At 37.6% G+C, this 14,505-nt stretch overlaps 1 protein-coding gene across 1 annotated transcript; it reads right to left on the bottom strand.

The window, feature by feature from the left end:
• Window positions 1-4,193: 4,193 nt before the first annotated feature.
• Window positions 4,194-6,838, bottom strand: cd8a (CD8a molecule). The gene is made up of 7 exons (XM_039015255.1): window positions 6,761-6,838; window positions 5,999-6,328; window positions 5,764-5,853; window positions 5,474-5,584; window positions 5,209-5,248; window positions 4,965-5,032; window positions 4,194-4,532 (listed from the first exon to the last, which is right to left on the bottom strand). Exons 1-6 carry the CDS (start codon window positions 6,813-6,815, stop codon window positions 4,975-4,977), a joined length of 684 nt encoding a protein of 227 aa, XP_038871183.1. The 5' UTR covers window positions 6,816-6,838; the 3' UTR covers window positions 4,194-4,532; window positions 4,965-4,974.
• Between the last annotated feature and the right edge of the window lie 7,667 nt (window positions 6,839-14,505).

The following is a 14,505-nucleotide window of genomic DNA, read 5'->3' as shown; positions in this document are numbered from 1 at the left end:
TGGAAATCACTTGAGCAATGAGACAATGACACACTGTAAAACCGGATAAGTCCTGGCTACCTAAAAAATAATTAAGTTAAGAAACGTAACTTCTTGCGGATCATTGGGATGCTAGCGTTCCATCTGGCCAACATCCGGTGAAATTGCAGAGCGCGAAATTCAAATTAAATTACTATTCATATTTAACTTTCATGAAATCACAAGTGCAATACATCAAAATAAAGCTTAAAGATTTCAAAAAGGCTTTACGTTACGGCGAAAGCAAACCATGCGATTATCTGAGGACAGCGCCCAGCACACAAATGCATAACAAATCATTTTACAACCAAGTAAAGGAATTAAAAAAGTCAGAAATAGCGATAAAATGAATCACTTACTTTTGAAGATCTTCATATGGTTGCAGTCACAAGAGTCCCAGCTACACAATAAATGTTCGTTTTGTTTGATAAAGTCCCTCTTTATATCCAAAAAACTCTGTTTTGTTGGCACGTTTTGTTCAGTAATCCACTGGCTCAAAGGCGGTCAAAACATTCAGACGAATACATCCTAATAGTACCGGTAAAGTTCGTTGAAACATGTCAAACGATATTTATAATTTATCCGCAGGTTGTCAATAGTCTAAATAATCGATCATATTTCAACCGGACAATAGCGTATTCAATAGAAAGGAAAAACGACGAAGGGAGCGCACGTCACGCACGCAAACCAGCACTGCATGATTCTACAGTCCACTGACAGGAAGGTCTCATTCTTCTTAATTTTTCAGAAAACAAGCCTGAAACAATGTCTAAAGACTGTTGACATCTAGTGGAAGCCATAGGAACTGTAATCTGGGTCCTAACCCATTAGATGGGTAGGAGGAGACTCAGCCTATGAGGAACAGTTAACCTCACTAGGGTATGTGAGATGCTAGCGTCCCACCTCGTCAACAGCCAGTGAAACTGCAGGGCGCCAAATTCAAAACAACAGAAATCCCATAATTAAAATTCCTCAAACATACAAGTATTTTACACCATTTTAAAGATACACTTGTTGTTAATCCAGCCACAGTGTCCGATTTCAAAAAGGCTTTACTACGAAAGCACACCAAACGATTATGTTAGGTCAGAGCCAAGTCACAGAAAAACACAGCCATTTTTCCAGCCAAAGAGAGGAGTCACAAAAAGCAGAAATAGAGATCAAATGAATCACTAACCTTTGATGATCTTCATCAGATGACACTCATAGGACTTCATGTTACACAATAAATGTATGTTTTGTTCGATAAAGTTCATATTTATATCCAAAAATCTGAGTTTACATTGGCGCATTATTTTCAGTAGTTCCAAAACATCCGGTGATTTTGCAGAGAGCCACATCAATTTACAGAAATACTCATAATAAACATTGCTAAAAGATACAACTGTTAGGCATGGAATTTTAGATCCACTTCTCCTTAATGCAACCGCTGTGTCAGATTTCAAAAAAGCTTTACGGAAAAAGCACACCATGCAATAATCTGAGTACAGCGCTCAGAGACCAAAACAACCCAAACAGATATCAACCATGTTGTGTAGTCAACAGAAGTCAGAAATAGCATTATAAATATTCACTTACCTTTGATGATCTTCATCAGAATGCACTCCCAGGAATCCCAGTTCCACAATAAATGTTTGTTTTGTTCGATAATGTCCATCATTTATGTCCAAATACCTCCTTTATGTTCGCGTGTTTAGCCCAGTAATCAAAATTCATGAGGCGCGATCACTAGGTGCAGACGAAAAGTCAAAAAGTTCCTTTACAGTCCATAGAAACATGTCAAACGATGTATAGAATCAATTTTTACGATGTTTTTAACATAAATCTTCAATAATGTTCCAACCGGAGAATTCCTTTGTCTGTAGAATTGCAATGCTTAGCTGGGCTGCAATTTCTGAGGCTGGTAATGAACTTATCCTCTGCAGCAGAGGTAACCCTTTCCTGTGGCGGTCCTCATGAGAGCCAGTTTCATCATAGCGCGTGATGGTTTTTGCAACTGCACATGAACAAACTTTCAAAGTCCTTGAAATTTTACGGATTGACTGACCTTCATGTCTTAAAGTAATGATGGACTGTCATTTCTCTTTGTTTCTCTTTGCTTGGTCTTTTACCAAATAGGGCTATCTTCTGTACACCACCACTACCTTGTCACAACACAACTGATTGGCTCAAACGCATTAAGGAGGAAAGAAATTCCACGCATTAACTTTTAACAAGGCACACCTGTTCATTGAAATGAATTCCAGGTGACTACCTCATGAAGCTCCTAAGGCACTGCATCTCAGTGCTAGAGGCGTTACTACAGACCCTGGTTCGATTCCAGGCTGTATCACAACCGGCCGTGATTGGGAGTCGCATAGGGTGGCACACAATTGGTCCAGCGTCATCCAGGTTAGGGTTTGGCCGGGGTAGGCCGTCATTGTAAATAAGAATTTGTTCTTAACTGACTTGCCTAGTTAAATAAAAGTTAAATAAAATAAATAAAGTTGGTTGAGAGAATGCCAAGAGTGTGCGAAGCTATCATCAAGGCAAAGGGCGACTACATTGAAGAATCTCAAATATAATTTGTTGAACACTATTTTGGTTAATACATGGTTCCTTATGTGTTACTTCATAGTTTTGATACCTTCACTATTATTCTACAATGTAGAAAATAGTAAAAAATAAAGAAAAACCCTTGAATGAGTAGGTGTGTCCAAACTTCTGACTGGTAGTGTATGGCCTGTGACATTGACTGATGTACATTTCTGATGTATTGCAGGTTTCTAGCGCACTACAAGTCCCTTGCCACACGGAGGCGCCACTTGAGGGAGCTGCTGTGAACAATGATAATATTTTTCTAAATGGCGGAGAACGTATACTGGATAAAAAACAAACACACATATACACACAGTGTGCAACGCCTTTCCTGCTTGGTTTTGCACATGACAGAAGATTGTACTAGTTTTGGTTTCTTTCCTTTGAGATGAGGAGAGAGAACGAGAGAGAGAGTGAAAGAGTTTGTCCTAACTTATTTCCTAGGATTGACAGAGAATTTGTCGAATCCTGTGAGGAAAATGTAATATTGGGATTGCCCACAAGTGGCCTGACTGACTGTCCATCCCAGCTAACAGTCTGCATTGTGCCAATGTACCAGTGATGTTGCTGCAACATTGCTACAGCGTTGGGGGTAATAGTGAGTGTCATGTGTTTAGGAACAGTATATAGTGTGTATGTAGGATCGGGATGTCTGTCTAATCTTGATGTACACAGAAAAGTGAGTTTTCTCTTAAGTGGACAGCCACCATAATACACTAGTGTACAGCATAGTCTACTTTGCATAATTCTACATATTTAGGTGCAGGTCTCAAACCTAAAACTTGAGAGATATTTTGGAAATGGGAATTCATTTATTATTATTTATTTTTTTAAATGTGAATAATAATTGTGTTGTGTGTATTCAACATTCATGGGTCTGAAGTAACTCCTTGTGCCACCCTCAACAACCGAAAACAGAAGCTAACATGGGGTAACCTGTAGCTAACATGAGGTAACCTAAATGTACTTCGCCAATAAATTAATGAATGCCAATAAGAAAATGCCAAAAACAAGACACGACAGTAGTAGAATACATTTGTGTAAAAGGGTCTTGCGGTATAGGGAACTTACTGTATATTTGTGTTGCAGTTAGGGGGAAGAACTTTATAATATACTGTATATTTTTTAAATTCACATGTAATATTTGGAAAATCTTTCACTTCTTGTACGAAGCAGCTCAGTAGATTTTCAATTTTGCTAAGCTTTACAAAGCTGCTTCCTTCTCGGAGCTTTGGTACATGTGTTCAACTCCAATTTAAGTAGGCTATTCTTTTTTTTAGTGCAATGGCCTTGGGCACTTGAGTAGAATTTGAATAGATTTCAAGTGTTGTAAACAAAACATTTAATCGATGTAGTTTTACCATTTCTGTCTTTTCATTCAGATTGTAAGATGTTACTAATAGAGAGTAATGGAGATAGAGGTTCACTCTAACATGGTTCTACAGTAACAAGAACACACACAATTACGTACACTATGGTTCAATCACTCAAGTATTGCAAAAATAGTGCTTTATATTGCACATTTCTTCCAAACATTCATTGAAGTCTAGAAAGAAACTGAATACGAGTATCAGGAAAAATTCCAACAATTTGAGTTAGAAAATGTTACCCTGGTTTTATTGAAGTTTCACTGCAGAGCTTTTGTCTTTGTTTTCATTTACAGGCCATGAAAGTCATAAGGAGAAAAGTATCTCATATCATCATTTTAAACTAAGCTATAAGCAATACATATCTCATCATTAGACTGAGTAACGACATGAATCATCTTCACAAACCTGCCATAAAGCTATTATGTTGATTAATTAAATGAAGAGAGCGAGAATTCTACTATTTCAATGGTGTTACGGAGCAAATGTCTCAGTAAAAATGTATAATTGAACAAACTGAATGGTTGATAGTAGAGACAACGTCGCACCGTCTTGCGTCTCTCTCAGTGTCTGTGAGAAGAATAGACAATAAACATGTAGTAAGCTACATAAATCACCTGTGTTATATAAATCACCTGTGTTATATAAATCACCTGTGTTATATAAATCATCTGTGTTATAAGCATTAGTAACTACATTGTGAATGTCAGGTAGAAGTTTTAATATGTTCATTTGTTATTTTTTTTAAATGTAGTCACTCAAACAATAGGGTGTGCTTTGGGTTCTCTTGTTTTTTACAGCGAGAAGTTGAATTACCTTACTATAATCACTGAACAATAATATTCACAAAAGATTATTATGTGAAATAATTAATGAACCAATATATTATTTTTGTGCTCATACATAGCTTGTGCATGCTGCTTTATCCTATACTAAAACACACCTCTCAATTTAGAATGTAAAAGGAACATTTAGGTTGAGGAGAGTTTATTCATGATATACCTGTTGAGGGTTAGAAAAGTCTGTTGTTGGCTGTAGGATGTTGTTGCCCCGGTGCTGCCATTCTCGGCCTGAGTACAAGAGAAAAATAAGAGGAGCTTGTCTTTCCAACTACAAACTCAGGTGGACCGTTTAGGGGAGAAAACTCCCAAAAGTGTGGACATTCTCTTTTTTCAACTACACATTTTCTAGGCTGCATACATCATAACAGGACTCATGTTTGACATATTAAAGAAGGAAAACGTACTGTCTTTTGTAATGATGTGGGCATCGTTTCGTTCTTATCCCTGAAGCAAAAGAAACAGCAAATAAATAATATATAATATTGATATAATATTATTAATAATACATTTTTTAAATTATAAGGAAATTATATGAAAATGTTCATACATTCTAACTGGAAAATGATGGCAGCATATTTACATCAGTTGGTTCAATACTCTTGTTTTGTTTGGTGGGTGGGTGTTTCATGGATACATGGGGGTATATTGGTGAGTGAATGCAGGACTCACGGTTGCAGTGGCATACAGTGATGATGAGGAGGAGGAAGAGGAAGCCACAGCCACCAGCCAATGGGGCCCAAACGATCAAATCACAGGATGCAGTAGGGTCCACCTTTCCCACTGCAAAAACACAAGTCAAACACAGAAGACATTTGGGATAAATGTGTTACAATGATAAACACCATTGGATAATGAAAAATTATACTATGATTATCCAAATCAACTCGATCAAAAATATGAGGACATTTATATTATGATAAGAATACCTGTGATGATGATGATGTCAATAAATATTCTACCTTTGCACGACTTGGCAGTTGTAGAGCTGGTTAGCTCTATGGCTGTGGTCATTGGTGTAGTCGTCGTGGTTGTTGTTGTTGTCGTAGGGGCTAAAAAGTGAGGTGTGTTAGCATGGATAACTTTCAGACTGTTAATAGGCTATAAAGAACCTCTGATTAAAAAAACATTTATTTCTATAATTGTATTATTCTGATACAATTTATTTATGTAATGTAGCCTAGCTAGTCTACTCACCTGGCCCAACAAGTCGAGTTACTTCACCAAACACAAGCGCGTTACCATTGATTGATGCACAGCTGTAGACGCCACTATCTCGAGCATTTTTGAAAGCCTTCAGTATCAATATGTTTTTGTTGATCTGCTCCTCGCTGAAGACCTCATTGTTAAAGTCTGTTTTCTTCATACCGTCCTTGGTACTAAACGATGCAATAAACTCCATTCCAGCGTTGTCTTGCACTCTAAACCAAATCACCATGTTGCTCTTAGTCTTAGAGACTGGTGCACAAGTGATCTCCACCCTCTCTCCATCCGTTTTCTCTGTCAGAGAACTCAGTTGGAGAGTTTCTGATAACGTTTGTGATTAAAAAGAAGTACGAAAGAACAAATTAGAGATTCAACGAATGAATAAATTAATGATTTATTACTGAAGATGTCTTATTAGGCCAATTCAAAATGCAATTACTGAAACGTGACACATATGATGTTTAGGCTATAGCCTAAACAATATATTTCATTAAAAAAATACACTCTAGACAAACCTAAAACACAGAATTGATTAGGCCAACAAATATGTTACCATTCAAAATGAAATTAAAATACAATATAAAATTATGTAGAGCAGGCCTAGCCTATATAGCAACACTTTTTATGAACTAGGTCTGTGAGAGAGCAAGTATTCTGGCAACATCGTTGAAATCCATCGATGACTTTGAAACTATCCTACTCTGAAGGGAATGAACGTACTACAGTATAGTAATATGAAAAAGTCTGACTTACCTTGACAAAAGAACAGTAAAACAAGTGTCTGCATCCACTTTTGGACCATTTTCATGTCTTTTTGCACAGCAACACGTTCGAGCTATTCTTCATGGGATGTAGAAACAGGTGTGATGAGGAGCTCAACACGACCCTAAACCCCGCCCAAAGTCTTCTTTCATCACTGGTAAAAGAGGTCATTGCAGGAGTCTTGCACAGAGCTCGTGCACCCCAAGGTGGTCTGCAAGGCTGCTCGAGCAGAGCCCACCAATCCGCGCTGCGCTTCGCGACAGGCTGGCTTTACGCAAAAACCACACGCGCTCTGAAGCGCACACACACAGCACAATGTGTCAACATTTTAAAGTAGTAATTTAAGTCAAGAGCAGTAGGTCATGACATACACTTTTGAGGACGTGCCTCTGTGCTGCCACTTTGATAAACATAATATTGCAAGAATCGCCGAATAATATAATCAATAGGTCTATAAAGTGATATAAGTGTTATTTTATTTATTTGTGTTATTACTATTACCTTTGTTGCGTAATGTATTAATCATGTAGTAGCCTACGCCTACATCGTGTCAACATTAGGCTGTGATTTACTAATCTACAGCCTACGTCAGTGGTGTTATGTCAAAGTTTCATAGATAGGCTATAGCAGATTAGATTTAGAAATATAATTAGAAATAAACTGGTACCTGGGTGTCTGAAAATACGTTAGGATAGGCTGGTTTGAAACACAGCTGTGCTATTTAATTGTTCGATTCCTCATAGTGAATTTTTTTAATTCACAATAGAAAAAACAGCGGCAAGTGTACAGGAAGGATGCAATATTGCTAAAGACATAACAAATTGTGAGTAGGCATTGCATTAGTCGAGGATTCTCAATAAATGTGTAAGCAGCTTGTCAAGAAATAAAAGGTTGAATATTATGACATGATTTGAGACAACATTCAAGTAATTGTTTTGTTTCTTTTGAAGAGTGAGGCTCTGCTCATACAACAATTTAGGGTTCTTTCCTTGTGCAAATAAAATATAATTCAAATACATTTAGATAACTTTTGGATTCATTTTGATAACATTTACATCTATAACTATAAACGTTCATAAATAACAAGGCTTATTCGTGAGAGATATTGAGTGATGCGAATGAATGTTCGGGTATATCGCCCCATAAATGCAAGAAAAAGTTCACGCCAAAAGTAAAATATCATTTACGAAAATAGCCAACTTTGAGACATAAACATTTTTTAAAAAGCAACTCTGTAGCCTAGACTCGATGTAGACTCATGTATCCACTTCATTGCCCTTTCACGCATGTGACTATAGGCCTATCAACATGGATATTACGCTACAGGCTGGCGGACATACAGGCCATAGTTATAATCGCCTATCTCTTGCCCATTTGTTTGCGTAGGTGAATGTTTCGCCCACATTATATTAGCAGTTTGGCCAACCTCTCCAAACGTAGGCAAGGACATGACAGTTTCAGCACGCTGGACAGAGCCATGACATCGTCCTACTCGTCTGTTTCAGCAAAGCTGCTATCCTTTCCCATAAAAAGGTTAGTGGTTGTTCGTTTCTCTTCAGTTAGAAATAGTTTGAAACACAGCTAAGATATGTACAAAGAAGCTTCTGTACATTCGATGGAAACAATGTACAGAAGACTCAGACTTACAGAAGAGTTTAGGCTGCAGAAACCAACTCATACGATCAGCCTAGTGACATCACATGTGGCGCAACGCTGTATAGGCCTACATCCTGTAAAAATGTGGAAACATGAGTTTAACTTCAATATATATATACTGTATATAGCAATATTAAGCAACACTCTCTTCGCTAGACCCGCCCCAGCTAGCAAATAACGTTCTGAAAACCATATGTTCCTTACAGCTTGGTTAGAGCGTGGTTGTGCTAGAGTTATTTTACATACAACCTCCCCACAACTTTCTGGGGATGGTGCAGGATAATTGCTTGACTTTGGAACATTCTGAGCACATTTAAGGAACTTGACAGAAAATTTTTATTTTCTTGGTATTTCATTACTTTAACAGAACGTTTCCTAAAAGTTCAAAAAAGGTTACATTTAATTAAAATGTTGGTATTGTTCTAGGAACATTCTCCAACTGGTTTGACATTGAAAACATCAAGAAACAATGTTTTCGGTGCGAATTTTCAGTACTTCAGGATAATGTTTCCTACAGGTTTCATCATGGTTTTATTTAAAGTAATGTTCTCAAATTGTTCCAAGAACGTTAACAAACAACGTTCTTCTGTGGGAATTTCAGTACTTCAGCATAATGTTTCCCACCGGTTTCCGGTCGGTCAAAGAAAGTTAAGAAAACTTTCCATAAATACCACAAGAAAACTTTAGTAACGTTCAGAGAACATTCTAAGAATGTTATTTGAAATGATAAACTGGTTCGGGCGCTGACAGCCAATATGAGTTACACCATGCCTAAGAACAGCCCTTAGCCATATACCACACTTCACCACACCACACACCGCCTTATTGCTTAAATATATCAATAGATTTTTTACCCCTTATTCTCCACAATTTTGTGGTATCCAACAGTCTTGTCTCATCACTGCAACTCCCGCATGGACTCAGGAGAGGCGAAGGTCAAGAGCCGTGCGTCCTCTGAAACACAATGCCCGCTTAACCCAGAAGCCAGCCGCATCAATGTGTCAGAGGAAACACTGTACACGTGGCAATTGTGTCAGCGTGCATTGCGCCCAGCCCGCCACAGGAGTCGCTAGAGTCCGATGGGACAAGAACATCCCTGCCGGCCAAACCCTCCCCTACCCCGAAAGACGCTGGGCCAATTGTGTGCCGCCCCATGGGTCTCCCGGTCACGGCTGCGACAGAGCCTGTACTCGAACCAGGATCACCAGTGGCACAGCTAGCACTGTGATGCAGTGCCTTAGACCGCTGCACCACTTGGAGGCCCAATAGTTTTTCACATTGGTGGAAAAAGTACCCAATTGTCATACTTGAGTAAAAGTAAAGATACCTTAATAGAAAATTAGTCAATTAAAAGTGAAAATCACCCAGTAAAATACTACAAAAAGTATAAAAGTATTTGGATTAAATATACTCAAGTATCAAAAGTACATTTAATTGCTAAAGTATACTTAAGTATCAAAAGCAAAAGTAAAAGTACAAATTATTTCAAATTTCTTATATTGAGCAAACCAGATGCCATTTTATTTATATTTTGTTATTTAGGGAAAGCCAGGGGCACACTCCAACACTCAGACATAATTTACAAACGAAGCATGTGTATTTAGTGAGTCCGCCAGATCAGAGGCAGTAGGGATGACCAGGGATATTCTCTTGATAAGAGCATGAATTGGACAATTTTTCTGTCCTGCTAAGCATTCAAATGTAATGAGTAATTTTGGATGTCAGGGAAAATGGATGGAGTAAAAAGTACATTATTTTCTTTAGGAATGTAGTGAAGTAAAACTAAAAGTAATCAAAAATATAAATAGAGTAAGCACAGGTACCTCAAAAACAACTTGACTAGTACTTTACACCACTGTTTTTCCACCATTCATTTTTCCCATAATGTCACGCCCTGACCATAGAGAGCTTTTTATTCTCTATGTTGTTTAGGTCGGGGTGTGACTAGGGTGGGTCATCTAGGTAATTATATTTCTATGTTGGCCTGGTATGGTTCCCAATCAGAGGCAGCTGTTTATCGTTGTCTCTGGTTGGGGATCATATTTAGGCAGCCATTTCCCCTTTGTGCTTTGTGGGATCTTGTTTTTGTGTAGTGCCTGCGAGCACTGCATTTTCTTCACGTTTCGTTTGTTCGTTTATCGTTTTGTTTTGCTTTGAGTTTCACATAGTAATAAAAGATGTGGAACCCAGATCACTCTGCGCTTTGGTCCAGTTATTATGACTATCGTGACACATAGGGAATTGTAGAAACACTTAAATGTCATCTTTCGCTGACACCTTTGCTAAAAGGTATTGTGTCAATTTAAAACTTGCACAAGACAGTTCAAAGAATTGGCCATAAAGAAATGTTGCAAATGTATTCATGTATTACATTTAGCTAACATTAGATAGTTAATCCAGAGATTCTTACCTTTGCCTCGATTAGGCAGTCTAGTCCAGATCATCAGTTATCAAAACGTCATGCCAGTGTAAGCCTACATGAAACACATCCCTTTTTTTAAAGTGTTTCTAAAATCCCCTATGGGAAAAATTAAAGGTGGAAAACGATTGGAACCATTTCTCTGTTTGACCGCTAGGTGTTATGGGTATTATGACTCATACTGTGGTACTCTATTCCCTTCTCAGCATCAACAAAACTCTCTCTATCCTCTATCTTGTTCAGTGTGTTGGCTGCGCCCACTAATTGGCCACACCTGATCTTAATGAGTGCTTGTTTCCTTTGAACTGGGCTCTGTTTAAATAGGCTAAAATAACTGATTTGTATCTCATTGATGCCGTGTCACAATAAAAAATACATTTGTTTGTATGATTAATGCCTAAGGAAATTCATTACCATGTGTCCTATCTGTGCTTTGGAGTGAAAAAAAAGTTTTCCCCAAAATAAAACAGCAGTGTTATTAAAAGTCTTATTGAAACATTCAGTGAAAGTATTAAGGAAGTTATTGAAAAACCTCCAAATAACATACTTTCTGTTCTCAGAGCATTAATAAAACCTCCCAGAAACACTTTAAAGGAACCAGAGTAAAACGTTCTTAGAACCTCCATACAACCTAAAAACAAACGTTCCGAGAACAGATGCTTAAAAAAAGTTACATATTACTGTTCAGGAAACCTATGGCTTTGATCCCTCAACCAATGTGTAACCAAAAACATATGTTCCCACAACTTCCAAGGAACCACATTTGCTAGCTGGGGTGGCTGTGGGCATAAAACTGTTCCATTTAAATTTCCATTTGAGAAATGCAATTAAGTGCTCCTCTCACCTTGTTCATGTTGCAATCATGTCTTGCGTCACCTCATGCCCTTTCTTTACTTTGGAAAAGGAAAGACGACTTTTACTTACTTTATGGTAGCCTAAAGTAACTAGAATCTGAATGTCATGTTGAATGTCAGTGCCTGAAACTGTAGGCCTGTAAGTGACGCAATAACTCATAACCACAGGGAGATTGTGCATTGTGTTGGTGTGTTCTGTAGTTAGAAGGTGGGTGTCCAGGAAGAGCCAGTCAGACAGAGATATAGGGGCTCTGACAGTTAACCAGTTTCCATCCCTTTGTATTTGTGTTGACTCACCTAACCCTCCATGGTGCTTTTTCTCTAACTCTACCTGGGCTTCCCTGTCTTACTCACAATGAGGGCTCTCTGACCCCAAACAGTGTGTGTGTGTGTGTGTGTGTGTGTGTTTGTGTCTAGAGGGATGACCAGGGGATGCCTATGAGAGAGAGAGAGTTCCCTGAATATTTAGGACCACATTAGACACACAGAGAGTTTGCGTAACTCGCCATTCAAATTCAGTCAGAAGTAGGCTCCTCTCATTTAAGATGGAACAGCAGCAGTATTAGTATAATTTCCCCTGCCCTTATAGGGGCTCTATGCATTGTGGGAAGAGAAGAGACAGAGAAGCTACCATTGGATGATCTCAGCATGCGGCAAGTAGCAATGGCTGACTAGCTGTGACAAAGCTTTCCATGTCTGTCATCGTTAGAGAAAGATAATGGACAGACAGACGGACAGACAGACACAGACAGACACAAAACACCAACAGACAGACAGACAGACACAGACAGACAGACAGACACAAAACACACACACTTACGTGTACGTAAACACACCCTATAATCTGTAACCAGATTTATAGAATTGACAATGTGTAACACAATAGTGTTGAAGTCTATTAGTCTATTGTAAATTAACCAAGAGTACGTTAGTTGGTAAGGGGCTTGTTTGTTTTTGGAAATGCTGATGGCAATGACATGAGATCTTTCAAGAGGGAGATTTTAAATATTCAGTCTTCAAAAGAATTTGTACTCAGTTTAAACAGAGATATATACATTTTCATGGATGACAAAGTTTCTGTTATTTCAGAAGATTTGTGTTAACGTTTATGTGTTGAGTTTTGCTAATTCTTTGTCTGTGTTTGTTTAGGACTAAACTGTATACAGCACTTCATACATTTGTTTTGCCCAATGATTCATCTAGCATTGTTTAATTAATTATTTGTATAAGGTGAACTATATATCATTGTTTCTTACAGTACATAACCATTCATTGATGAAAAATGTTTGGTAAAGTATTTTACCAAACGTGTGATATAGGGGACTGTAGTGTATATGATTGGCTATTAATAATTTTTTATCTTCCAAAAGCTATTTGTATCAATTTTAAGCTTGTGGAAAATTAAACAATGACAAATCTAAATAAAAGTGGTTCTTGCCACTGCTGTAGATTGCCTTTTGGTGTAACAATAGTAACAGAAATGGATGAGCCCACGTTAACAATTATATTGTCAGAAGGAAATATAAATAAATACAATTATGAGACTACAAATACTACAAATGATGAGACTAGCAGAAATAAAAAAAGATATATCTTCAACCATAGCTACATTAGATTTTGTACACAAGATTAACTATACTATATATTATATATGTGTTTAACTAAATATAATACTATTGTTCTGATCACAATATCATTGTTTGTTTTTTTCTTCTTTTTTCAAATATCTTTCAAAGCAAATAAAAGAAGAATAATTTTAGGAGCGCTGTTGTGTTTCATGTAATCCTAATATTATATTGATAGGCTAATGTGTCTTTGTTCAAGTGTATATTTATAAGAGTGATATACATTATTTGTACTATGCTCAAACAGAAATCATGGATTAAATGACAGGATTACTTTTCAGTTATAGTTTTCACTGTCAAGTAATATTATGCTCCGGCAACAAGCATTCATATTTCTTGTAAAGTTATTAGTATTCTTAGAATATCTTCAGATTCGATCAAATGTTCAGCACGTCTCTCTTCAGGATAACCACTTACCATTCCAGATAGATGCAATGGCTTAGGACTATTGTGAACGTGTACCAGGACTGTAAAATAAAGTGTTACCCAAGACTGTAAATTAAAGTGTTTCCTATTAATTTAATGACAAGAGTTTAAATAAAGTTTAGGGTTTTGTAATGTCTGATAACAATGTACACATGCCTTTTCACTCTATTTTCCTTTCTCTCTCTCCTTTTTCTCTTTCTCTCTCTGCCTGTGGCGTGGTCTGTGGTCGCTCTGTGGTTGTTTTGTTTCAGCGTCAAGATGAGGGACTCAAAGTTAAAAGAACAATGAGAGAGAGCGACAGGATCTCAATGTGCGCATCACCCTCTCTCTCCTCTCTCTCTCTCCTCTCTCTCTTTCTCTGTCACACAGGAAAGGGTCTTGTTCACTCTTTGAGACCCGAAGAAATGAAGACAGATGTTTTTATCACACCATTCAAATGCTACAGGTGTGCATGCTGTTTTATACAATCGTTATCTTTGTGTGTTTATCATGTAGACTAATATTGTGGTTGACATCAACAAAGACTGTTTATATACAGTGTTACAGAATGTCCCTGCTCTCCGCAATGTGAAGTGAAATAGTGGAGAGCAGGCTTGATTATGTTTCTGTGTTTGAACACACACAGTGAGATTAAAAGTCTCCTACTCAACAGCTAAACAAGGAAATAACACACAATGCTGTAGACACACACACTATGCTGTAGACACACACTTTTCTCTGGTCCCTGTGATAAGATGACAGTACGTAGACATGAAG

Source organism: Salvelinus namaycush, chromosome 20 (genome assembly GCF_016432855.1).
Source record: "Salvelinus namaycush isolate Seneca chromosome 20, SaNama_1.0, whole genome shotgun sequence".
Classification (NCBI taxonomy): Eukaryota; Metazoa; Chordata; class Actinopteri; order Salmoniformes; family Salmonidae; genus Salvelinus; species Salvelinus namaycush.
Note: the sequence above shows the minus strand (reverse complement) of the source record. Positions and strands in the feature narration are given on the sequence as shown.